This window comes from Hyperolius riggenbachi, chromosome 4, assembly GCF_040937935.1.
Source record: "Hyperolius riggenbachi isolate aHypRig1 chromosome 4, aHypRig1.pri, whole genome shotgun sequence".
Lineage (NCBI taxonomy): Eukaryota > Metazoa > Chordata > Amphibia > Anura > Hyperoliidae > Hyperolius > Hyperolius riggenbachi.
Window position 1 is genome coordinate 126,252,839 of NC_090649.1, and position 27,136 is coordinate 126,279,974.

General features: G+C 45.4%; 3 protein-coding genes across 3 annotated transcripts in view; 2 read left to right on the forward strand and 1 right to left on the reverse strand.

Moving 5' to 3' along the window:
- Positions 1-3,074, reverse strand: part of FARSB (phenylalanyl-tRNA synthetase subunit beta) — an 81,697-nt gene extending 78,623 nt beyond the window's left edge. Inside the window, exon 1 of the mRNA XM_068280559.1 lies at positions 2,951-3,074. Coding sequence (XP_068136660.1) covers positions 2,951-3,008 — 58 coding nt within the window. The 5' untranslated portion in view covers positions 3,009-3,074. The remainder of the gene's footprint in view (positions 1-2,950) is intronic.
- A 922-nt stretch (positions 3,075-3,996) lies between these two features.
- Positions 3,997-7,862, forward strand: LOC137570508 (uncharacterized). Its single transcript, XM_068279188.1, has 3 exons — positions 3,997-4,384; positions 5,630-5,792; positions 5,922-7,862. Exons 1-3 carry the CDS (start codon positions 4,186-4,188, stop codon positions 6,697-6,699), a joined length of 1,140 nt encoding a protein of 379 aa, XP_068135289.1. The 5' UTR covers positions 3,997-4,185; the 3' UTR covers positions 6,700-7,862.
- Positions 7,863-10,258: 2,396 nt separating this feature from the next.
- MOGAT1 (monoacylglycerol O-acyltransferase 1) overlaps positions 10,259-27,136 on the forward strand; it is an 86,397-nt gene continuing 69,519 nt past the window's right edge. The window contains 4 exon segments of the mRNA XM_068280560.1: positions 10,259-10,311; positions 14,573-14,667; positions 15,957-16,080; positions 19,064-19,171. The gene's annotated coding sequence lies outside the window, so the exon portion shown is untranslated.

Sequence of the window (27,136 nt, forward strand, 5' to 3'; positions counted from 1 at the left end):
GTATTTTTTTAACACTATGCTGAATCACATATGCCTCCAGAAAATGCAGCACCATAGACTATAATTATATGCGATTCCGCATTCATTTTTTCAGAGCTCAACTGTCCCTCTTTCGGAGGGACAGTCCCTCTTTGGGAGCCTTGTCCCTCTTTCCTCATTTGTCCCTCTCTCCAAACTTTGTCCCTCTTTCTATGTAAATATATATATTTATCTACTAAAAAATGTGTTTGACTCTAAACTTTATTCCCATCCTGTAAATTGATACATTACTAATTTTAAAATGTTAATATGAAGGAAAATGAACCAGGATAGCAAGGACCAGTGTAATTTGAATCATAAAACAACATTTTTCTTAAGAAATATTTAGGGTATGCGTGACTAGGGGTGTGATCAGGGGCATGGCTTAAGTGTCCCTCTTTCTCATCTCAAAAAGTTGGGAGGTATGATTTTTTTGGTCTTTGTCAAGTGTGATCCCTGCCTCACAGTTATAGGGACAGGTTTTTTTTTTAAAACACGATTCTCAGCCGGCCTGTTGTTCATTTTGGGCATGTGTACTGAGGTTTATGGCTCATAGTAATCAGTAAATACAATCACATAGCCCCAAATGGACTCTTGTGAGCCAATTTATAACAAGCCAAACTGGTGTCTGAATTAGATGGATTCCCTGTTAGTTGTTCAAACCTAACGTCAGTTGTTGGGAACATGCAGGCGTTTGCACATGCTCGATAGCATTTGTATGCTGAAAAGTTGGAACACAGCCAGCAAATACCTGCTAAAGCAGGCAAGGTCTGGTTTTATCAACAGTATCAATACCCTCCATAGCAGGGGAGGACTGGCCCAGGGGGACGGGGGGCAATTGCCCCCCGGGCCGCCCGAATCTTAAGTAATTAGGGCCGGCCGCTGCTATACGCAGCGGCCGCAGACACACCACAGGTGACAGGTTCGCAGTGGGGATCGCAACCTCACGCGATATTTCCCGGCAAGTTGAAGTATCCAATCAGAGAAGGGGCTGAGGCTGCTGGCCGTGGTGTGCCCTTGTGCGTGGCCGCGCCTGTGGTGGATGTGAGCGGCACAAGGACACAAATAGCTTAGGTTCTCTCCGGCCCGGTGGGTTGACCCTGTTTGACTCAGCCCCCCGCCTGGAGCCATTGCCGCCCGCAACGTGCTGCTGTGCCTGCGGTGTCATCGGAGTGAGCTGTCTCACTCTTCAGCTTTCTGTGCTGAGGGGGCTGGGGGCCTGGAGCTGCGGCTACGAGTGGCTGGCTGGCTGTCCTGGCTGGAGGAGTCGGACACTCTGGGGGCTGGGAGTCGGAGATGCCACCTATAGCTGCTTGCTGCTGTGGAGGAGGAGGAGGTGTAGGACTGAGGAGACAGGAGGATAGAGGAGGTCGGGTCCAGGTTGCCAGAGGAGAAGGTGGTTTTTATAAAGTTTGTTTCTGTACTTCTTCTCCCTTCTTGTCACTGACTTACACACACTTTGCTGCCTGCCTGCTACTGCTGTCAAATTCAATTCTCTGCCCAGGCCAGTGCCCTCTGAGTTTTTTTTTGTGTGATAATCATCCCCATTCCGATCCTGGCCTGAGGGGAAACGTTTTTTCTTCTTGTGGTGTGATTGGTGGCAGGGGAGGGGGGGGGGGGCAGGCAGTTAGGCACTGTCAAACAGGTAGTTGGAGGGGGGGGGTAGGTGTCAGACAAGTAGTTTGTATGGTGGGTGGGCAGGAGTGGGGTTAGGCATCACCAGGTAGGTAGGTTTGTGTGTGTGTGTGTGTGTGGGGGGGGGGTTGTTTAAAGGAGTTATCAGGCATTTTTAATGGAATAAGTGCTACTTACCCGGGGCCTACTCCAGCCCCACGCTCCCAGCATGTCCCTCGCCGCAGCTCTGCAGTCAGCCATTCGCTGCCGCTGCCTCCCAGTCCCCGGCGATGGCACCAGTCCGACCTGGATGTTGGCTACTACTGCGCCTGTGCGAGTAGCACTGTCAATCACCGCCACGTGGACCGGAGTGTACTGCACAGGCACAGTAGTTCTGCGTCTGCACAGTACGCTCTGGTCCATGTGGCGGTGATTGACAGCGCCGCTCGCACAGGCGCAGTCGGCCTGACGTCATCGCCGGGGGCTGGGAGGCAGCGGCAGCGAACAGCTGACTGCAGAGCTGCGGCAAGGGACATGCTGAGAGCTTGGGGCTGGACGAGCCCTGGGTAAGTAGCACTTATTTTCATTAAAAAAAAAAAAAGCCAGATAACTCCTTTAAGGTTAGGCATCAGACACAGACAGGTAGATTGTGCGGAGAAATGGGGTTAGGCATCAGGTACATAGTGTGTGTGTGTGTGTGTGGCTGGGGCTGTTAGTCATCACAATTTGAAGATTTGCACACAAGAAAGATATGGCTTTGGGCTGGGGATGCCGTGAAACGGGCCTCTAGTTTGTGTTGTCCCCCCAGGCCAAAAGGTCCCAGTCCTCCCCTGCTCCATAGATAAGTATGTGATGTGGAGTACATCAGTTACACGTCAGATGAAATTAGATGTATAATGATGCCTTGCATTTTTTTTGGTCCCTTGCACAGTGTGAAACGTATGCTTAAAGGGAACCTTAACTGAGTGGGATATGGATGTTTCCTTTTAAACAATACCAGTTGCCTGGAAGTCCTGCTGATCTCTTTAGTTGCAGTGGTGGCTGAATGACACACCTGAAACAAGCATGCAGCTAATCCAGTCTGATTTCAGTCAGAGCACCTGATCTGCATGCTTGTTGAGGGGCTGTGGCTAAAAGTATTAGAGACACAAGATCAGCAGGAGAGCCAGGTAACTGGTATTATTTTAAAAGGAAAAATCCATATCCTTCTCAGTTTAGGTTCACTTTAAGTATGAAGTCAACTTGTAAAAGTTATATCCCTTAAATGAGTGCAGTGACAGGCGCTGCCCAAGCCCGCTATAGCAGCACAGACACTCACTGTAGCTCCGACCCAGAGCCGCGTACAGCAGGTCTCTCTTCACATTGACAGTCGGCATGCTTCAGCTGTGCTACCGGCACGGCAGGCCCCCGGCATAGAAAGAAAGGGTCCTTCTCACCCAGGGCTGTCCTTTGCGCCTGACTGAATACAAACCACAAGACCGGAACTATTTACGTTATATAGAACACTGCACTGTTGCTACAGTTGTCATTAGCTTTATTTCCTATTTATCAGCACTAAGGACCTATACTGAATTCACGGTTGAATAACATTTTGACCGGCAGTGAGGAGAGCTTTCCCTCACTCCATTACTACACACGTTGCATCACATGTGCAGCGATTGGGCTGAGGGCCGTATACTTGCAGCCAATCAGAAACTCAGCCAATCACAGCTGGAAAGTTGATATCGAGACTTGCAGCGCATGAGGAGGTGACGTCCCTCACGACTGGATTGGGAAGAGAACTGATGTTTGTGACTGGTTGTCTCTGTTCTGGGCGTGTCATTCCGCAGCAGACACGTAGGAAATCATGCAAATTGTGTGATGTATTCTAAAATCTAATCTAAATCTAATCTAAAATTTCATAATTAGCATTGTGCATTATGAGTTATTCATTTATAAAGTGCTGACATAATATCTCTATCAGCAATCAACCTTCACTAATTAGTATCACTAAATGTAAAAGGAGCTTAGAATAAAAAGCTTATTCTATATTCTATGTAATGAAGTTCCTGTCAAAAATTACCCATAAAGTACAACTAACCCTACTCTTGCACAGCACACATACTGACACGCACACATACTGACAGCACACATACTGACACGCACACACACGCACACATACTGACGATGAATCCTAAGGGCTGGAACCCACAAGAGCGTTTTTATTGGCATTTAGGGAGCGCTTGAAAGCGCTAGCGTTTTTCGAAAACGCTGTGCTAATGTTATTCTATGTGTTAAATTCCACAGGAGCGTTTGCGCTTTCCAAAAGCGCAAACGCAGGACATGCAGCATTTTATGAGCGTTTGCGCTTCAATGTAAAGTATACAAGCGCTGTGTAAACGCTGTGAAAGCGCTATGCATAGCGTTTTGTGAGCGTTTTTACTGGGCGGGAAAGACCCAGAAGGCTTATTTATTCCCACAATTCTCACAGGCAAGCTTCCTGTTGATGTCGTTCTGGCTGAACGGAAGTGTGACAGAGCTGCAGGCTGTGTGTTGCGACCATTACATGCCACAATGCCAAGGAAGAAGTGGTTTTCCACCGAGGATGTCATAGCAAAAGTGCAGCCGCATGATGTCTTGTATACCAAGACAAACAAAGACCACAAACTGAACCAGCTAGCTAACCAAATCTGGTCCAACATTACCAAAGAACTGTTTGAGGAGGCTGGTTTGACTTGGAATAATCTTTCACCCAAGCTTCAGGATACTAAAAGTGAGTACCTTTTTGTGTAGAAGATAGATCAAACTGTGTATATATATCTATATATATATATAGAGAGAGAGAGAGAGAGAGAGACATACATACATACATGCAATCGATTGATGATGTTTCATTGTCTGAAACCCTGGAGGAGGTATATAGTATGTAACATCATACATCGATACTGCTTGTGACATACATGTTTCCATGTCTGCATATGTCCATAACAAACCAAAAGGCTGTGTAAGGTATGAAAAAAAGTTTAATTACAGAAAATGAAAGTAATATGAAGCAAACTGCTGTTTTGGTATAATTGAAACCCCAGAAGCGACAACATTATAATGTTTCCACACAGCTCTCCGGCGAATTTAAATATAAAGTGAGCTGTTCACGGAGGGTGGTAGCAGATATTGTGCCTCTTCGAGTGGATGCTGTTAGTGCTTCCAGTGGAGGTGGTGGAACATCTTCATCCACATTGATGCCCTCTTTGTCCCTGACGAAGTTATGGAGGACACATGCAGCCTTGACAATTGTGACAGCATTTGCAGTGTCCATCATCATGCTGGTGTGGAAGATACGCCACTTATTAGCCATTATGCCAAAGGCACACTCCACCACTTTTCTTGCCTTACTCAGGCGAACATTAAAAACAGTCCTTTGAGGGTTCAAACTGCGCTGTGGGAAAGGCCTCATCAAGTGATTAGACAGGGCAAAAGCCTCATCCCCAATGAAGACCAGTGGCCTATCTGGTCCATTTGTGTGTGGCCAGGGGCGAGGAGGAGGGAGGTTGATGTTGCCTTCTTGCAATTTCACACCAAAACGGCTGTGCTGGAATATGCCGGAGTCACTGCTGCTTCCTTGTGCACCCACATCCACATAGCTGAATCTGTAGTTCGCATCAGCTACTGCTAGCAGCACAATCGAGAAGTATTTCTTGTAGTTGAAATACTTACTGCCAGTATTTGGAGGCATGACAATTCGGATGTGTTTGCCATCCACAGCACCCACACAATTAGGGAAATTGGTTTTCACCCAAAAGTCCTGACAAATCTTTTCCCAATCTGCCATATCAGGGAACTTCAGAAATTCAGGTTGCAAATTCTCCCAAATTATGCAGCATGTGTCCAAAACAATTCGCCGAATAGTTGTCCTTCCAAGTCGAAACTGATAGTGTAAAGACACATATGTATGCCCAGTAGCAAGAAACCTGTGAAAAGAAAACATATATTAATAGTGTTTGTGTTTCTTTGTCCCTAGTACAACAAGTGAAAACAAGATGGAAGTCCATTAAGGACAACTTTCGAAGGGAACTCCTTGAAGAAAAGAAAGAGAGCAGAAGTGGTTCAGCTGCCTCAAATCGAACCAAATACAGCTACACTACGGAACTTGCCTTCTTAAGACCCAGTATGGATTTGGAGGAGTAAGTAATCTATCGTTTGTGTCCAATAGTGGTCGCCTACATTAGACATCTCTATATCCCAACACACACATATGTGAACACATGTAATGTTGAAACGTCAAATCCTTACCTAACTTTCTACTTCCATAGGACACAAGATAACATTCCTGCAGAACCTGTGGTCCCAATTGTGGATGATGATGCCGAAGAAGGACTTGATAACAGTACTTTATCGCTATTAAGCACATCTGACACACCCAGTGATGACACGTCTAATACTAGTATTGTTAATGTGTTGTCTCCGGTGCAGCCAACTACCTCCACAACCAAAACTACAACAACCAAAGTAACTGCAAGAGGAAGGCGACAAGGTGGTGGAGGGAGATCTCAAAGTTCGTTTGAAAGTGGTGTGTTAAATTCGATGCAGGAAGCTGTAGGTGTCTTACATCATGCTAGCTGTGACCACTACAATTTTGCTGTAAGTTTGGTGCCATATATGAAAAAAGTGCCAGAGGATCGCATTTTAGATCTAAGACAGGCTATAATCGATCTAGTCAAAAAAGCCATTAAAAATACACCATCTGGCTCGGTAGAACATTCCCAAAGCTCATCCTCATCTTCAACACCATCACCCTCACCTCCAGTGTCAAATGCACCATATCATAGACAGCAACCTTATTCTAATTTACATTACCACCACACGTATTATCAACCTGAGCAAGATTATGGGTACCACAATTATCCATGTAGACCACCAAGCAATATGGGCTATGTGCACCCTTACCAAGGCCAAAATAGTCATATGGAACAAACACAAGATCAAGTGTGCTATGCAGATATTGGTCAGCCAAGGCCTCAGCAACAAACTGAAAATGCTGCAGCCAAGCCAACCTCTTTTCTTGAAATGATGAGACGAGAGGACAATTAGTTATCTTGAATGCTATCTTTTCAACCGCTATGTAGCTCTCCATTTGTGTTGCATGTGTCGGGCGCAAATAATACACCCATAGGTTTCATGCAGTTCTTAGTAAAGCCACAATCTAACCTGACTGACCCAATTTACTCTAACAATGCGTGCACAATTAAAAACATAGGTCTATTAGCAATTCCGTGCCCCGGAGATTTGTTGTTAGGTATGTGTATCTTCCCTTACATAATTATGCTTTGACGACATGAACATGATGTAATTTTTTAACAAATATATATGCAGCCTTTGTGTTATTACTCGTCAGTGTAGTAAATGGTTCACATCTCGACTGTATGGGATAGAAACACACACATCACCCCACCAGCAAGTACAGAAATGGTGCCATAATGAGCATGAGGTCATTGCCACAATGACTACAATATGAATACCCACCTTTTACTGGCGAGACAACTGGACAGAATCTGATTGTTCAGTCACAAACTCCATTTGACTTCAATGGCTGTTAGGCCTACTTAATTAGGTAGTGTCTATTTTTGACCTATTCAAGATGAGCATTGCAACATTAGTATGCTGGGTCATGGTCTGATTTATGTGTTTCTACCCATACAATACATCTGTTACATCGTGACCAACACTCTGCACACATCTGCCACCCCCCTGGCCCTGTCTATCAGTGCATGTAGTGGTCAACAAACAACTGGTAGTCCTGTAGACCATCTGTACAGTACTCTATTATTTGGCTGCAGTAGTGTCTCTTCTACAAATAGAGATGTTCAGTTGTGCACACATTATTACAGCAGTCAGGCCAAGTATTATGAAGAAAATTGTTTACAGTACATTACTTCACAATCCTTTGTTTAACATTATAGGTTGCATATGGTATTATCAAAAATAGTTACCTCAAAGTAAGCAGTAAGCGCTCCGTAGGAGAAATAGATTTGCGCATCTGTGTGTCCTGGTGCCGCAAACTATCTCTCAATTTGGCCATAAGGAAGTCAAAGCTAGAATAGCAACACAAATATACATTATTTGCAAGAAAACATTGCATATTTGGATAGATTGGTCAAAAAAATTATTATTACTACTGTAGCATTCTCAGATACTTAATAGATTACTCGGGGGATTTGGCTAGGATACGTGTTCCCTAAACAGGATTATGCCCCTACCGCTGACAAACATAACTTTTCTTCCTTCTATTAAAATGTGGTATATAAAAAGGTACAGCATTTATCAAACATAACCCGCTGCGTTGGTGTTTGACACTATTGTGTCACATATGTATCATATCCCTGGGATGGATAATTTTCAGGCACATACAGATAGTACATCTATGTGCATGTGTCGTGGAGAGGAAAGTGATCTCCTCTCCAGCACCTATGCACACCTAGTACATGCACATATAAGACCTGCTGCTCACACCCTCTTGCCCCAAACACAGGTATATTGGACATTAGGGGATGCCACCATGCAAACAGTGTAGTAAATGTCAAACAACTCGACATGTTTCGGCTAAACGCCTTCGTCCACACTGAATACACATATACAGTGCCCCTGCCCCACAGGGCAGGCCAGGGGCACTGTATATGTTTGTTGAACAGCACTGTATATATGTATTCACTCTGGACGAAAGCGTTTAGCCGAAACGTGTCGAGTGGTTAGACTTTTTGAACGCTGTTTGCATGGTGGGATCCCCTAATGTCCAATATACCTGTGTTTGGGGCTAGAGGGTGTGAGCAGCAGGTCTTATCTGTGCATGTACTAGGTGTGCATAGGTGCTGGAGAGGAGATCACTTTCCTCTCCACGACACATGCACATAGATGTACAAGCTTTCTCTGCCAGAAAATGATCCATCCCAGGGATATGATACATATGTGACACAATAGTGTGAAACACCAACGCAGCGGGTTATGATTGATAAATGCTGTACCTTTGATATACCTCATTTTAATAGAAGGAAGAAAAGTTATGTGTTAGTGGGGTAGGGGCATAACCCTGTTCAGGGGCCAAGTATCCTCTACTGTAGCATTATCTCTGAAATATGTGGGTGAAAGCACTTTATGTGATTTGTAACTATGACATAAAACATGCTTGTTATAATTTGGTTAAAAACACAACCCTATTTGGTTGACCAGTTTACAATGTATAACACAACATTGATGTTCATAAGGGGACTCATGTTTGTGGGATTTGTTCCCTTGACAGTTCCCAAATAAAAACAATCCTACAACCTTGGTGTGCTTAATTTTGTGTGTGTATGTTCTCCATAATTTGTAGATATATTGATGGCATTTATTTTGTGAGTTTAGAAACAGAACTGTGAAGTTACACATATTATGTAGTCCTTTTACACATACTACAGTGTTAGACATTTGAACGCATTTATACTTCTACCATGTTGATGATGGCCATCAGTCTAAAAACAATACGAATAACAACTTCACACATGTTAAACATACAAATAAGGGTAAATATTTGTAACATAAGCAGCCTTCTTACCTGGAAATGGACATCCTGGTATATCCAAAAAACTTCTCTGCATCTGCACGCAGGTCATTGTAGAGAGTCCTAAACTGGCCCTTTCTCTCCCTTTCCTGAAGCATGGGGTGCACCCAGTACCTATGTGCCCTTCTCCTGCGTCTGGCCACCAAAGCAGCTCCAGTCATCAGGATGGTAAAAGCACATGCCTCCATGATGAAGCAACACAAACCACACAACCAATCTCTCTCTCTCTCTCTCTCTGTCTGTCTCTCTCTCTGTCTCTCTCTGTCTCTCTCTGTCTCACTCTCTCTCTGTCTCTCTCTGTCTCTCTCTGTCTCTCTCTCTCTCACTCTCTCTCTGTCTCTCTCTGTCTCTCTCTGTCTCTCTCTGTCTCTCTCTGTCTCTCTCTGTCTCTCTCTGTCTCTCTCTGTCTCTAATTACTCCTCTACAAAACCCACACAGGATGTTGTGTCAATCTACTTTTTATAGTCCACATGATCCCATTAGCAACATCAGGTGTGTAAAGCTAGTAACATCATCAATGTTCACCTGATAGTGCCTTTAATTGATGCCTCAACAGACAAATTTTGAAAGAACCAATGAAAATGGAAAACGCTTGCACAAAAACGCTAATCGCTAACGCTTACAAAACGCTACACATTTGTACAAAACGCTCTCAAAAACGCCGGAAAACGCTTCAGTAACCGCTACAAAAACGCACATAAAAAACGCTAGCGTTAGCGATTGCGCTTTGCAGTGGGTTCCAGGCCTAAGACTCCCTTTTCAGACGCCTAAAAACCCCTTCCTGACACCTAACTCTAAGACCCCCCTTCCTAATGCCTAACCCTACCATAGCTCCCAACTGTCCCTGTTTTGGAGGGACAGTCCCTCTTTGGGAACCAAGTCCCTCTGTCGTCCCTCTTTCTCCCTCATTTGTCCCTCTTTCAGGACGCAAGTGCAATTTTATGTAAATATATGTATTTTTCTACTGAAAATTAGTTTAATTGACTCTAAACTTTATTCCTATCCTTTAAATTGATATATGTCTTATTTTTAAAGGCCTCCTGAGGTGAAAATAAACTGATGAGAAAAACATTTGCATCTATCCTTCTCCTAAAAATGACTTTTTTTAGGTATCCCACAGTTTTATATTTAAATCTAGTTTTTAAGTTTTTACTGTTTCATTGTCTCTGCTCCATAACACCTTCACTGAAGTATGCTAGAGCTCAAATCTATGAATTATTGAACCTTTTTTTTCTCTTTTGTGCTCTCAGAAGCCATTTACTGAAAGGAAAGTATTTTATGGTTGTAATTACTTTTCAGTAAGGGCTATGCTATAGTCACTGTCACTTACATACCTAATATTTAATTATTTCAGGCTGAGAAAGAAAAAAAAGGAATGCAACCTAGTTATTTGTGTGCTTGGCACTATACATACACATGTCTATCTCATCATGTCACATGTCACCTCAGTTGTCCTTTATGTGTATGAAGAAAAATGAACCAGGATAGAAAGAACCAGTGTGGTTTAAATTATAACACAACATATTTTTCTTAGGAAACCTTTATAGTATGCGCAACTAGAGGCGTGACAGGGGCATTGCTTAAAGTGAACCTTAAGGAGACTCTGTAACATCAAAAACATCCCCTGGGGTTACTCACCTCGGGTGGGGGAAGCCTCGGGATCCTAATGAGGCTTCCCACGCCGTCCTCGGTCCCACGGGGGTCTCGCTGCAGCCCTCCGAACAGCCGGCGACAGACCCGACTGTCCAATTCAATATTTACCTTTGCTGGCTCCAGTGGGGGCGCTGTGGCTGCTTCCGGCTCCGAACTACACGGAAATACACGATCTCAGTCGGGTCCGCTCTACTGCGCAGGCGTCGGAAACTTGCGTCTGCGCAGTAGAGCAGACCCGACGGCGATCGGGTATTTCCGCCTACTTCGGAACCGACAGCCGTCAGAGCGCCTGCGCAGGAGTCGGGAAGGTAAATAATGACGTCATCTTGTACGGAGGGCCGCAGCGAGACCCCTGAGGGACGGAGGACGGCGTGGGAAGCCTCATTAGGATCCTGAGGCTTCCCCCACCCGAGGTGAGTACCCCCAGGGGACGTTTTGACGTTACAGATTCTCTTGAAGCCAGAAAAAAAAATGAGTTTTACTCACCTGGGGCTTCTACCAGCCCCTTGCAGCAGTCCTGTGCCCTCGCAGCCACTCACTAATCCTCTGGTTCCTCGCTGCCAGCTAGTTAAGTTTTTGCCGATAGGTCCGTCAGGACTGGCCACGCGTAGCTTTTTCCGCATTCCCGACTAATTAGCGCTATTGCGGCCGCAACGCGTACAAAAATACGCGTTGCCGCATATCCATGCGTGCGTAATGCGGCAACATAAAACATCTGACGTGAGAGGGATAGGGAGGCTGCCATATTTATTCCCAGGGCAGTATTTATCCTAAGGCACTGTAGGCACGAGCCTACAGGCACCTGATGGTGGAAATGTGGCTCACTCCCCTTCTCTATGTGCCTCCCTCCTGCTTTAACTGTGCAGAGTCCTAAACAAAGTTTAAATGAGAGGTTGCTCACCCGGTTCACTGAACAGATCTCTCTTCAGTCGGTAGCACCTCTAGCTACCTAATACTTGGGGGCACCTCTAGCTACTTAGTAACTATGTAGTTGCCTATGATGGGCAGGGGAACTAAAGGAGAAGTGACAGCTGGGCCAGCAAGCACACTTGCAGCCAGGTTCAGCAGGTGCTTGTAGGTTCATGGAGGGCGAATTCTAGGGTGCCAGGACTTCTGTGCCTATAGGCTATTGTGATGTAAATCCGGGCCTGTTTATTCCCTTTTATACAATACCAGTTACCTGGCTATTCTGCTGATCATCTGCCTCTAATACTTTTAGCCATAGACCCTGAACAAGCATATGCAGATCAGGTGTCTGACAAGATTAGCTGCATGTTTGTTTCTGGTATTATGCAGACACTACTGCAGCCAAATAGATCTGCAGGGCTGCCAGGCAACTGGTATTGTTTCAAAGGAAATAAATATGGCAGCCTCCATATTCTTCTAACCTGAGTTGTTCTTTAAATCTATATTAAGATGGCATCTACTTTTGGGAACAAAAAGCTCCTGGCAAGGAAGCTGAAACTTTACCCTGTCTGCCATCCTGGACTGTCATTTTCATTGTGAATGCCCCAGTATGATGTCTGTATAAGAAGATTCACCGGAGCTGGATTCCAGCGTGTAGCCCTGCCACCTTGCAGAAAAAAAAACTATATCTGTTTTATATCTGATGTAGAAAAACAAGAAATACAGCTGGGCACTGCTCCTTTAAAAACCCTTTAATCCAGTTGGGTATACACAAAGGACAGTGGGGGTATCAAGTGTCTGACAGCTGTTTCGCAGGCTAAACCTGCTTCTTCAGTGGCGTAAACACCTATAAAACACCATTAAACATGAAGCATTTATATAGAATGGCCATCATCCCTTACCGCACCTCCCTCGGGTAGCGTGTAACACAGCGCTGAGCCCCATGGCTTCTGGGTAGACCACAATATACATCACATTTATAGCATTGTCTCGCACACACTAAAGGATCAAACCCATAGTCTTTAAAGAAATCATCAGCGGAAAAAAATCTGCTTTACTCAACTGAGGCTTTCTCCAGCCCCTTGCAGCCGACTGTCCCACGCCACGGTCATGGCCATGTTGTCAGCGGTGCACTGCACAGGCACAGAACTACTGCACCTGCGCACTGCGCCACGGACAACTTGGCCATGATTGAAAGCGTCGCTTCACGCAGGTGCAGTAAGGACGACCTCGAGGTCGTCCTCTTCACTGTGCCAGGAGCACGGGACGGCGGCGGAGAGCAGAGCGGTCAGTTTGGGACAGTCGGCTGCAAGGGGCTGGAGAAAGCCCCAGGTGAGTAAAGCTGATTTTTTATTTTTTTCCCCTGATGATTCCTTTAAAGTGAACCTTAAGTCAGGGAAAAAAAATGAATTTAACTCACCTGGGGCTTCCCTCAGCCCCCTGCAGCTGATCGGTGCCTTCCTTACCGCAATAGCAGCATAGGGGGTGCTATTGTGGCTGGGAACGCGAAGAATCATTTGCGTTCCCAGCCTGACGGCCGGTGACGGCAAAACCGGAAGTAGCCACCGGCGGGTCCAGGAGCATCGGAGCGGGGCTGCGAGGGCACCGATTAGCTGCAGGGGGCTGAGGGAAGCCCCAGGTGAGTTAAACTCATTTTTTTCCTGAGTTAAGGTTCACTTTAAGGGGAGTGCAACAGCTGGAAAAGAGTGATGATGCCCTCTATGCAGTATTTAACAAAGAAAAGAGCTGGCACATCCAAAGTTCATCTTTATTGGTTCCATGTAAAAGAATATGGCCAATGTGTCGGAGCCACGTATGACCCCTTTATCAAGGCAATGTTTTCTGATCCCAGATGAATACATATCGCTTTCTGCGAGTGTCTAGAGGAGCCAGCCTTTCACTTCCTTTGCAGGGACTTTTGCACAGCAGCAGACAGATGTTTGCCTCGAGCAAGCATTGCCTTGATAAAGGGGTCCTACGTGGCTCCGAAACGTTGGCCATATTCTTTTACATGGAACCAATAAAGATTAACTTTGGATGTGCCAGCTCTTTTCTTTGTTGAAGACCTCAATATACAGATGCATACGGTGGCTGCGTACAACCAACAAGTGCTGGTACACCGCGCCTAATTGCCCTGCAGTTTGTGACATCACTGGCCTCCTATAAGCAAGCTTGTTTAGAGGGTGAGTGTGCGGTAAATCATGTGACCAAGACCTAGACAGGCAGATCCTGTTCACGCAAGCCAGCGTGAACCTCTATGTATGCAGACATACTTCCGGTTATGCACACTTCCTACCAAATGAGTCATAGGGGCGGCTCCAGCCTTTGAGCAAGCCGTGAGTCTCCCCACCTTTTAGCCCATGACTCTGAATGGTCATTGGATATTGCAAATCCCAGTCTGTGTACTGCATAAATCACCTATTGCCATGACAATATGTAAACAAATAATGCATGAGATAAAAACAGAATTCTAATCCCACTAGCACATTATGCAAAATCGAGGGCAAAGCAATTTAAAGGATCAAAAACGAATACATTAAAGCCTTAAAGTGTACCAGAGATCTAAAAATAGCAACAATCGATAGTCCCTCGGCATCCTCCCGTGGTCTGCCATTCAGCTGCGATCAGCCCCGGGAACTGGCTCAGTCGGGTCCAGTCTGGATCTTCTGCGCATGCACCGACCTCCTGCGCATGCGCAGTAGCTACCGTTTTGCTCTTTTAAGTGTGAATGGGCCCTTTACGTACTGTTTGCGTCGGAATTTACTGAATTAAAAGTTCTGTCTTGCTGACGCGGCTTTTCATTCACTACAGGCACTGTGATTGGGTCTGAGAACATTCCCTGATCCCCAGACGGCGATATGGTGGCGGATCGTCGGCGATTGGGAACAGCAAGGTAAACAAAGCGGGTACGTATATTTACACCCCGGTCATGAAGCGCTGTGCGTGGGAGTGTAAATATACAGTGTGGCAGTCAGCAAATAGTTAAAATGACTAAGAAACGTAAAGAATTGGCATTGCAATTATGACATTCACAGACATCAGTCGCGTAGCAATGGGGGCTGCAGACATAGCGACCGCAACGGGGCCCCTTGGACTAGAGGGGCCCACCCCTCAAATACATTATTAGCTCTCTATTGGTCCTATGCTGTTAATAATAACTTATATAGGTGCTTTTATTAGTAGCAGGGCCGGGCCGAGGCATAGGCTGGAGAGGCTCCAGCCTCAGGGCGCAGTGTAGGGGGGGCGCACAGTTCATTCAGCTGTCATTCCTAATTGTGTTTGAAGCAGAAAGAAATAAGAAAAGGGGATACATGGCAGTGACTGCAAGCCAGATAACTAGATAAAGGGAGGGGGGACACCAAGAGCCCAATAGTGTGATATTGTATAGATGATAATTAATAATGAGTAATATAACAATTTAATACTCACAAACCAGGATTACCATTAGGCAACCACTGTGAAGGCAGGTGGGGAGATTAACCTGACCCCACTCAGGATTAAAAGTCGCTCTCTGTAGATGGGAAGAAGATGGGTACAACCCTCCACCAAGGGTGGACTTAGCAATACGTAGAAGCTTTCCAGAGGCGCAAATAGAATAAAAGTCACCTAAACGAGCTTAAAACCGATGGGACAGTGGTGGGCCTATCCCATCCATGCAGACAAAGCAAACAAAGGAAGGACTGTGGCATCAACAGTCAAACAACAATTTTATTTATACTCCACAGTAAAAATAGGCAACGCGTTTCACGGGCTCAATCCCGCTTCATCAGGCCAATCAAAAAGGAGCATACAGCTTAACAGCATCAAAACCACACTGAGCGCCTCTAGTTAGATAACTAGATATTAAGATGTTGGTGAGGTTGTGGGCCCTGTGGCGCTTCTTAGTCTAATAGCAATCAGTGTGTGACGGCTGGGGTGGCAGGGATGGAGGGGCGCACTTTGGTGTCTCAGCCTTGGATGCTGGAGGACCTTGTCCCAGCTCTGATTAGTAGTAATCATTAACAAACTGTTTCCCATCCCCTCCTTGCACTTCTGACACTGTAGTTGCCATTGGCAGGTTTTGGTGCGCAGTATCAATTGTTATGTATAGAGTGCTTGGGGGGCCCAATGTAAACCTTGCACGGGGCCCATAGCTCTTTACGCCACTGACAGACATGTTTAATTAATCTTCCATCACCCACTTCTGTTTCAACAGATTTATAGTGTTCCTGAAAGTGAGTGAGTGCACGACATACGTCTGGCCAATATAGCATGATCCACAACTGCATAGAATGCAGTAAACAACATGGCTGTACCGAAAATATTTGAAATCTTTGATGGTAAGTAAGGTACCGCCCAATCGTATGCTGCGTCCTTCCTTAAATTGATAACAATTATTGCAGTTCCCACATCTAGGATTACCTATTGGGATAAATCTTTGTCACATAGAAGTTTTAGGGGCCCTGTATTCACTATTGGTTACTGCATCACCTAACGTGGCCCATCTGAACAGAATTAGGGGTTTGGTTTGGGCAATCATGGCTAGAACCAGGTCACCCTTACACACAGGTGAGTACTATTAAGTCATTAGCACTCATCAGACTATAGGTGCGTACACACATGCGACGTTCCCCGATCTTTACCAACGACGATCGTTACAAAAAACGAACCACCGACTATTAAGGCAAACGACGAACGAGCCAAATCATTACAAAAGAAAGTTCTGTCTCTGCGGATTTTAACCAACGACGATCGTTTGCAAAAGTAGTACATCGTTGGAAACGGTCGTTCGTACTAGGCTTGACATGCGTATTTCACTATTTCTCTGTGAAACTTCTCATTTTTATGCGCAGGCGCAATAGTTGCTTTACGTGATGTAACGTTCGTTCTAACGATCAGAACGTTACACACCTTTTAAAACTATCTTTACTTAGGTCGTTCTTTCATCAATTAAAAGTTCGTTCGTCGTTCTCAACAAACGATCGTTGTCGCATGTGTGTACGTAGCATTAGTCTATGGGTATCTGACTGCACTCAGACCAAAAGGGGCTGAATAATTACGCACACCCTACTTTGCAGTTATTTATTTGTAAAAAAAATGTTTGGAATCATGTATGATTTTTGTTCCACTTCTCACGTGTACACCACTTTGTATTGGTCTTTCACGTGGAATTCCAATAAAATTGATTCATGTTTGTGGCAGTAATGTGACACAATGTGGAGAACTTCAAGGGGGCTGAATACTTTTGCAAACCACTGTACCTCTATGCTTACCTTATGTAGCTTTGCCCCAACTTTTTAAGCATAAGAGGCAGCTCTATTGGTTTTCCCAATGTTGGAGAACTTACTGTCAGATTTGACCACAGACACAATACACATACTTTGACCCTAATTTACTAAGCTTATTGTTATTCCTTAGTTTAGTTTTGCCTCAATCGCCAAAGCAGAATATGAGCGGTAGTGGTATACAGAAAATGCTATCTATCACACTTTTTGTCTACTTGGAGCCGTGGCTGACTGTTATGGCGGTTTTGCACAGCTCTATTGTTTCCCTATATATCACGAACCATCACACGCCTGAATCACAACTCATCAAATATGCATCATGATGGTCAGCGATCATTATTTTGACAGCACTGTGCACACACTTGCACATGCACAGCATTTCTAGTGGAACTTTATTTTTTTCCATCCTAAACCTTATTAAACCCTAGTCTCCCAATCAGGTTGGTATTTCTCATGGACTTTGAAGCCCACAAGTATGGGGCGCTATTCTCTGAGCTATACCAGGACACTTGGCTCATAACATTAAGTTACTCCGCAAACGGGGTGCCTCCTACTCTTTTCAGAACACCCTTGTTCATTGTTATGGTCTCTCCCCCACCTCCACTCACCAGAAGGAGATAGGGGGAATAGAATGGTTTAAATCTGGAAATTTAAAGCGGGGTGAAAATCAATAATATATTGAAAAAAAATAATGCTAATCCCAAGAAACGCATGAATCCACGTGTGAAGCATTTTGTAAAATGCTCCTTACCTAACAGATTCCCTTGTTCTTCTGCCAGCTCTGTTATTTCCGTAGCCGAGAACAAGGACGTTGATTTTTCAGCTATTGCAATTTTTCTACGTTTTTCCTGCAATTGCGATTTTGGCGCAATTGCTATTTTGGGCGCAATAGCGATTTTAGTGTGATTTTGGTGTGACTGGGATTTTGGCGCAATTTTGAAGCTCAACATGGATGATCACATGGGATGAATATACAGAAAAGTATTTTCCATGGTGCCAGGTTTCGGACAGAGGAAAAGCTGTTGCCAGACCTGGATCATCCTCAGGACAATCTTAGGCAGCTGCCAAGGGCCAGGAGAGAGTCTAGGGGCCTGGTGGATGCTCGCCCCCACCAAATCTAACTAAAAAAGCCAGGTGACCATCAGTGGTGGGCAAAATGTGCTATCTTGCCTAGTGCCCCATTTCATCTTAATACTTTTCTGGCTGTTTCATTGTGAGGATGCAAAATAATTTATTTTTTATTTCATCATAAAGAAAGAGAATTTAATTCGGCTTTATTAACCCCTTCAGTACCAACGGTCTCTGGCACCATAAGGACAAGAAACCACTGGTACCAGTACCTGGTGTGTACTGACAAATGGCTGCACTGAATCGTTGCTACCGCCGTTCATGCAGCACACCCATCCCCTCGGCCACCCAGTTTGCCCCTATGGAAGCACCGGGCCTGTATTTCCCCGTTTCGCCACACCCGGACACTTTTTCATACCACCTGGCTGGAAAAAATTACTGGACTAATCGTTTTCTGGAAATCTGAACCAAAAAGGTCGATTAGGTGTCATTTGTGTGTGCATAAAACCATGGAAACTGCCCGCAGTCCACATACTTGTCTAAGAAGAGGGAAGCATCTGGATCCTATAGTGACTTCCCACACTGTCCTCTGGTCCCCCGTTGCCGAGCGCGGACCACAAAAAGAAATCTGACAAGGGCGTGTCGGATTGAAGATCGGAGCCACTGCTCTTCAGGAATGGGTGCAGTAAGACGGGCCACTCCTGCATAAAGAGAAGCATGGTCCGGATCTTCTGGAGGGTCCTGAGGAGGACACGGAAGCTTTACAGTAGCCAGAGGCTTGACTCTTTGGTAAGTAGGTAGGTGTTTTTTAATTGAAAGTTAGGCTCGAGTTTTCTTTAAAGGCCCACTGTAGTGAGTATTTTCACATTCTGCATATCCTGTTGTTATTCTTGTATTGGGAGTAGAATTACAATTCTTGATATAACTATTGTAAAAATGATTAGAAATGCCACTTTTCAATATATTTTAGGCCTTCATCTGTCAGCAGGACCTCCTGGGAGGACAAGGAATCTCTTTACTGGCTGTCTTCAACTTCTTGAAGTCATAACTTTTCTGCACATAGCTGCTGACCTGTCAGGTACTGAGGTGAACTAATGGTTCTTAGATGTCTTCTCAAGTGAAAGATGAGGAACTCCAAAGTACTGGAAGGTGTAATTGCTGAGCATTTTTTGACACAGAGGGGGCTACAAATGTAATTCTGCTGCAATTTTGCAAATACTAACACAGGTATATGCTAAAATGTTTGCTGTAATGGTCCTTGAACCATTTCAGCCCACGGGTATTTCTCACCTTATGGATGAGAGGAATTTTCACAATTTAGCACTCCTCCCTTACATTCCCCAATAACATTATCACTGCTCATCACAACAAAATGATCTATACCTTGTTTTTTTCCACCACCAATTAGGAATTCTTTGAGTGGTACATTATGCTAAGAATTATTTTATTCTCAATGCATTTTAACAGGAATAATAAGAAAAAAATGGAAAAAAATCATTATTTCTCAGTTTTCACCATTATAGTTTTAAAATAATACATGCTACCGTAATTAAAACCTATGCCCATTTGTCCCGGTTATTGCAACGTTAAAATTATATCCCTAATATAATGTATGGTGACAATATTTTATTTTGAAATAAAGGTGCATTTTTTCAGTTTTACATCCATCACTAATTTTTAGCACAAAATGTAATAATAATATTCCCTCTTGACGTAGATATATAAACATTTTTATTCCCTAAACTCAGCAGTTGTAAGTTTACTATTTGGCCACAAGAAGTCCTCACCCAGTACTTCCTATTTGCGTACAATAAGTACGCTATAGTAAGTAATGTGTTGCTACATTGTAATTAGCGAAGTAACGCAATGGAAGGCTTGCGTTCACAGTGGCCTAAGGGGAGATAATAGCGGTGGAAATCGGTGAGCGGGAGGAAGCGTGGCGGCACTTTTTAAGAATAAGCACTGTTTTTGAACAAAAACAGTGATTATTCTCGGCGGACAAGAACGGATTGGCTCAGGGGACTTTTGTTCCATGCACCCAATCTCCCCTGTTGCAGGCAACCTCGCGATTGCGGACTTCTGCCTGCACGATCATGGCACAGCCCCAAGCTACAGGGACGTGACTATCGCGTCCCTGCGGCTGTAGCAGCTGTCGCTTCGGACTTGAGGCTCACGTCCCAGTGGCAGAAATGGTTAAGCCACAGTTTCTCAACTCAGTCCTCAACAATCCCCAACAGTACATGTTTTGCAGAAAGCCAAACAGTTGACACATTTTCGGCTGCCAGACTACATGAAAGACACCAGTATTTAAGAAGATGTTCAGAAATGCCAAACTGAATAATTATTATTAATGTACCCTAAATTATTAATTATTAATGTACCCTAAATCGACACTGCAGCTCAGTCCAGGTCAGGCGGTAGTGCGAGGGCGCACACAGCTAGGAGCGCTCAGCGTGTTTGCACACTATGGTATGATGATGTTATTGTGTACACACGCAGAGCGCTCCAGTTCACGCGTGCCTACGCACTACTGGTTGACCTGCTAACCACAAACAAAAGGACTTGTCCCCATAAGACCGCACCACATCATGTTGGAAAAATACAAAAGCTTTATTAGTCACCAGTGGCGTAGGGCCTGCGGTCGCAACGGTTGCCATGGCGACCGGGCCCGGCTCCTGAAGAGGTGGGGGAGGGGCCCGGGGGGCCCATCTCCGTTTGGAGGGCCATGCGGCCTGTGCGCGCTGGTAGGGGGGAGCCGCAGCCGCGGGGAGGGCAGCCCGACCTCTCCCTCCCTTCCTCTCCCCGGCCCCCCCCCCCCCCTCAGATGCAGAGTGAGTGGCGCACGGAAGCGCTGTAGGCAGAACTCACCTCCGTCCCTGCGTTCCAAGCGCCGCTGATCTCCTCCCGCTGTATAGATGCTGATACACACTGCTTCCGGCTAAACAGGAAGCAGTGTGTAACAACATCTATACAGCGGGAGGAGATCAGCGGCGCAGGGACGGAGGTGAGTTCTGCCTACAGCGCTTCCGTGCGCCGCTCACTCTGCATCTGAGGGGGGGGGGCCCCGGGGAGAGGAAGGGAGGGAGAGGTCGGGCTGCCCTCCCCGCGGCTGCGGCTCCCCCCTCCATATACAGAACCTACCTACCTACCCTATCCTATCCTGGGGGGCAGCTACCTACCTATCCTATCCTGGGGGGCAGCTACCTACCTATCCTATCCTGGGGGGGCAACTACCTAATCTATCCTGGGGGGCAGCTACCTAATCTATCCTGGGGGGGGGGGGGCAGCTACCTAACCTATCCTGGGGGGGCAGCTACCTAATCTATCCTTGGGGGGGGCAGCTACCTACCTAACCTATCCTGGGGGGGGCAGCTACCTACCTAACCTATCCTGGGGGGGGGCAGCTACCTAATCTAACCTATCCTGAGGGGCAGCTACCTACCTCACCTATCCTGGGGGGGCAGCTACCTACCTAACCTATACTGGGGGGCACCTACCTACCTAACCTATACTGGGGGGCACCTACCTAGCTAACCTATCCTGGGGGGGGGGCAGCTACCTAATTTAACCTATCCTGGGGGGCAGCTACCTAATTTAACCTATCCTGGGGGGCAGCTACCTAATCTATCCTGGGGGGCAGCTACCTAATCTAATCTATACTGGGTGGCACCTACCTAATCTTTTTTTCATCATTGAAAATTTTTATTGAAGAAATTTTTAACAAAGAGTGAGCTTACATAAGCATATGATACAACAGATGGTTCCGATCATGAGCTTAGAGTTAACACGAGAATCTGTATTACATGGGTTATGAGAAAGTTTAGTCATAAATTCCGTCCATGCTTCTTGAATGTTGGTATATCCTGCATGAGGAGTGATCTCTCTTATCTGAAATACCGTCAGACCTGGCATTTTCAAAACCGAGTAGGCAGCCAGGGGAAGGTAGTCCAAGAAAGGCCAGATTTTATTTATTCCAGTGGTATCAGTGGGCCAGAACGGGCCACCACTGGATTCTTAGCTTTATATAGTGGCATACCACATACGAAAGGAAGAAGTTCTTAACAAAGAAGGGAACCTACTTATAACTTAGCAATAATTATACTTACAGCAGTAATACTTGATCTCTAAGTTTTGAACTAGCTGTGAGCTAAAATTTAGCTTTTTATATAACCACTATGACAGTCTATATTTATCTATTTAACTAGCCATGTCTATATTGGTCACCGTATCTTATCTCCATAGGTGGGGGGGTGGGGGGGGAATTTGCATTCTGATTTAGGCGATGGGGAGTTATGTCCTTTGGTTTCGGAGTCCGTTTGGGTTGAGAGGGGGGGGGGGAACTCATGTATTATGTTGATACACCTCTCAGAGGTGCCACTCTGTTGGCATTTGGAAGTTAGAAGCTTCTAGGCCGAGTCTGTTTCTTGAGGCCTGTTCCATTTGGATGCTATTCTGGGTATAGCGAAGAAGTTGGTATGGAGGTATTTCTTCCTGTGATTTCCAGTTAGCAGTTATTAGGTATAGGGCGGTAAGTATTAGATGATAGATAGGAGGTCTTATGGGGGGCGGAATATATTCCTCGCTTATTAGAAGGAGGGCAAATTTTGGGGAGAGTGAAAAGTTCCTTTTAAGGATTTTACGGATTAGTTTTTCCACTAGGGTCCACATATTTGAGATTATGGGACATTGCCAGAACATATGGAGGTAGGTGCCTAAGTGGGAGTTGCATTTCCAGCAGAGTGGAGAAGTCGATGAGGAGAAGGAAGATATTTGCCTGGGAGTTCTATACCATTTACATATAATTTTCTTGGACATTTCCCAGTGGGAGTTGTAGTGGGAAAATTTAGATAGCATTCTGTTAGCTGATATTAAGTTTTCCACTGATATGTTACTGTTAAGGTCGACCGACCATACTTTGGCATATCTATTTAAAGGGGGTGAAGTTTCACAGCCCAGGTGTTTGTACCAAGTGGAGATGCCTCCTTTAAAGTGCCCTGTGAAGTTGAGCATGGTTAGAATGCTTGGAGGTAGGGAGGGGGTGGGCAGTTTAGTATTTTTTATTAGATGGAATAATCTGTGGAAGGTGAATAGTTCTTGTTGAGGAAGATTGTATTGCTTTTGTAGTTCCGAGAACAGTTTGAGGCAATTGCCATTGAATAGGTCTTGGAAATATGTTATTCCAAAGCTCGACCATGGTCTCAGGTCCAAATCTTTGGTGAAATGTTTGAGAACTGATAAAGGTGTAGGAAAGTGAATTTTATCTGTAGAAGGCGGTGGGTTTTTGACAAAGTATTCCCAGGATCTTAGGGATGCTTGGATGGTGGGATAAGGAGATTGGGGGGGTTTGGCGCCCATCAGAATGCTAATTAGTACATTTCTTAGGTTGTGTCTCATAAGGGTGTTGTCTAGGTGTACCCATGGTTTTGGGGATGTAGGATTCCACCATTGTTTTACCATATCTAGGTTGGATGCATGATAATATTTTTCTATGTCCGGTAGACCCATGCCACCTTGCAATTTGGGTAGGGTCATAATTGAATAGGATGTTCTAATCTTTTTTCCCTTCCATATAAATTCATTGATACATTTGGCACCTACCTAATCTAACCTATACTGGGGGGCACCTACCTAATCTAACCTATACTGGGGGGCACCTACCTAATCTAACCTATACTGGTGGGCACCTACCTAATCTAACCTATACTGGGGGGGCACCTACCTATCTAACCTATACTGGGGGGCAGCTACCTCATCTAACCTATACTGGGGGGCAGCTACCTAATCTAACCTATACTGGGGCCAGCTACCTAATCTAACCTATACTGGGGGGCACCTACCTATCTAACCTATACTGGGGGCACTTACTTATCTAACCTGTATTCGGGGCACCTAGCTAGCCTATACAGGTGGCAACTATACTGGCTACCTATATTGGAGGCACCTACCTAACATATACTGGGGGCACCTACCTATCTAACCTATGCTGGGGGCAACTATTCTGGCTACCTATATTAGAGGCACCCACCTAGCTAACCTGTACTGGGGGCACCTATCTATCTAACTTATACCGGCGGCGCCTGCCTATCTAACCTATACTGGGGGCAACTATACTGGCTACCTATGCTGGAGGCACCTACCTGGCTAACCTATACCGGGGGCAACTATACTGGCTTACCTATGCCTGGCTACCTATACTGGGGGGACCTATAGCTGGCTATAGGGATTCGGATATGTGTGTGCGTCGGGTGTTGCCGGGGGAGGGGGGGCTGTTGTTGCCGGGGGGGGGGGGCCCACATCTAGATTCCGCATCGGGGCCCAGAGGTTTGTAGCTACGCCACTGTTAGTCACAATAGGTTACCATGATAAAAACAATTAAAATACATCTCCAGGATACACACCTGATAGAATAATCAATCAGATTTATAATAATACAATACAACAGCTTCCAATGCAACCCACTAATGTATATCAAATTTGCAATTCAAACAATTGGGTAGCTAAAGTGCAAAGTGCAAGTAAAGAATGTACTGAAAAATGGTAAAGAACGAAGGTGTAAGAAGAAGGAGGATGCCCCCCTGCGAGCACCGCTGCAGCGCTCCCAAAAGGGGCATCCACTGAAGGGATGCAAGGGTGGTGAGAAGTGTGGGGAAACGGAATCCGACCAGCTGATTCCGGAAATGTGATGCAAAGTGCGGTGTGAAACCCAAGCTGGACGGCGCAAGCTAAACCAACGTGTAAACCGTGAGTAGGAAGCTTACCAACTGCTGGAAGGTGGGGTGAAAGCGTGGTGTGTCCGGGAGGCACCTCCGGGAGGCACCTCCCGGACACACCACGCTTCCACCCCACCTTCCAGCAGTTGGTAAGCTTCCTACTCACGGTTTACACGTTGGTTTAGCTGGCGCCGTCCAGCTTGGGTTTCACACCGCACTTTGCATCACATTTCCGGAATCAGCTGGTCGGATTCCGTTTCCCCACACTTCTCACCACCCTTGCATCCCTTCAGTGGATGCCCCTTTTGGGAGCGCTGCAGCGGTGCTCGCAGGGGGGCATCCTCCTTCTTCTTACACCTTCGTTCTTTACCATTTTTCAGTACATTCTTTACTTGCACTTTGCACTTTAGCTACCCAATTGTTTGAATTGCAAATTTGATATACATTAGTGGGTTGCATTGGAAGCTGTTGTATTGTATTATTATAAATCTGATTGATTATTCTATCAGGTGTGTATCCTGGAGATGTATTTTAATTGTTTTTATCATGGTAACCTATTGTGACTAATAAAGCTTTTGTATTTTTCCAACATGATGTGGTGCGGTCTTATGGGGACAAGTCCTTTTGTTTGTGGTTAGCTGTATAATTACTACTCCCCTTCTGCACGCTTTGGACATTTAACTATATTATTTAGAAAGCTTTTTTCATTAAGTGACCGGTGCTTGCCTCCACTGTTTGGTTTCGCTACTGGTTGACCTGGACTGATTTGTAGCAGCGATTTAGGGCACAAATAGGGGGACAGACTAGAATGGGGAGAGACAGTGGGCATGAGGAGTGCATCTAATACATGACTGTTCCCCACTTTTTTAATAAATCGTTCAGCTCTGGTATCCTTTATGTGACTATACTGGCAAGAATAATCAATTATCAAGGGGTGAGCAGCACAAACCAACTTTTAATGCAATTTTTTTGCAAAGTATGCACGCAGCAGTGGAGACCCCAATCCCCACAAGAAATATATATAACATACAGAGGGGCTGCAGCACCTCTGTATGTTATATACTGGCAAGAATATGCACAGCATGTACCGTGTCCTCTTAAAAAGTTATATCGACTTGCTGGGGGGGTTGCAACTCAGCCTCCAAGACCCTCCATGAGGCCACTTCTGGTGCTTATCCCCACATGGACACTTGCTGTGGCGCTTCTTTGGCACTCTGTAAACAAATAGTGCTATGGCTCTCATCCCTTAGGGGAGCGTGGCTAAGCGGCCACGCGAACGGTTTCTGATGCAAAATACCCTGACAAGTTACAGTATAACTTTTTAAGAGTACACGGTATATGCCTTGTATATTTTTGGCTGTATTGTCTCTTTAAGGTAAGCCATCAGTTTCCTTTGTTTTGAACTGGTTGTTTTGGTTTAAATTCAACTGGTTTAAATTTTTATATATATAATACCACCACTAAAAAGGCCCGCCCGTAACAAAAACAGGCACTAGGCCACGGGCGCGACCCCTCCCCAACCGTCCCATAACGCGCGCATGGTAGCAACCCACGCACATGGCCGCAAGACATGAGCGCACATGGCCACCTGCACCCGTCCACGACCCTGTCCAATGTGTGCTACGCATGCGTGCCAGGCACAACTGACGCATGGACACAGGAAGACGCAGGGACAGGGGTTTTATTGTATAGGATTGGGCGCTTTCTAGCAATTGCAGTTACCCCTTCTGTCCCAGTGAGAATGTAGTTCCCCTCGCTACAATTTATTTTATTTTTTGTGTGAGAGAGACCAAGTCCAGTAAGCCCTCATTCACACTTCCAAGTGCAGAGGGCTGTGCGATTTGAACGCAACACTTATGATCGCACAGCCATCTGCGCTCCCGTGCGTATCGCTGCTGATCCAATTCACTACAGTAAATGGGTGAGCGCTGTGCTTTGCCGAAAAATTCATGCAGCAGTGCAATAGCGCATCACAGAGCATGTAGTCTGCTCATCAGAGAAATGCGTTCTATGCACTTCTGATGTTTCTGCACGTTACACACCATATGTGTTCTCGAAATGCGCACAGCAACACGTATAGTGTAAATGAGGCCTAAGAGGCTCACACACCTGCCGAGAGGTGTTCTCACAGTGGACAGAGGTGTTCTCCACACGCACTGAAGGGAATTGGTGTTACTGAGCCCTCAACTTTTTGCCTACACTATACAGGGCTCTCGATATTGTTTTTCAAGGTTCCTTTGATCCCCCTTCCATATTTCACTTGAAATGATCAATAAAAATCATTTTTGCATTTTTTTATCTTTAGCCACATATATGAAGTGACCTAAAAATTG

Excerpts from the sequence above, each read along its gene's own strand:
- LOC137570508 (XM_068279188.1), top strand. The coding sequence starts at position 4,186 with ATGCCAAGGAAGAAGTGGTTTTCCACCGAGGATGTCATAGCAAAAGTG. Across the intron at positions 4,385-5,629 it reads CAAGCTTCAGGATACTAAAA|TACAACAAGTGAAAACAAGA; the intron begins GTGAGTACCTTT and ends CTTTGTCCCTAG. Across the intron at positions 5,793-5,921 it reads CCCAGTATGGATTTGGAGGA|GACACAAGATAACATTCCTG; the intron begins GTAAGTAATCTA and ends CTACTTCCATAG.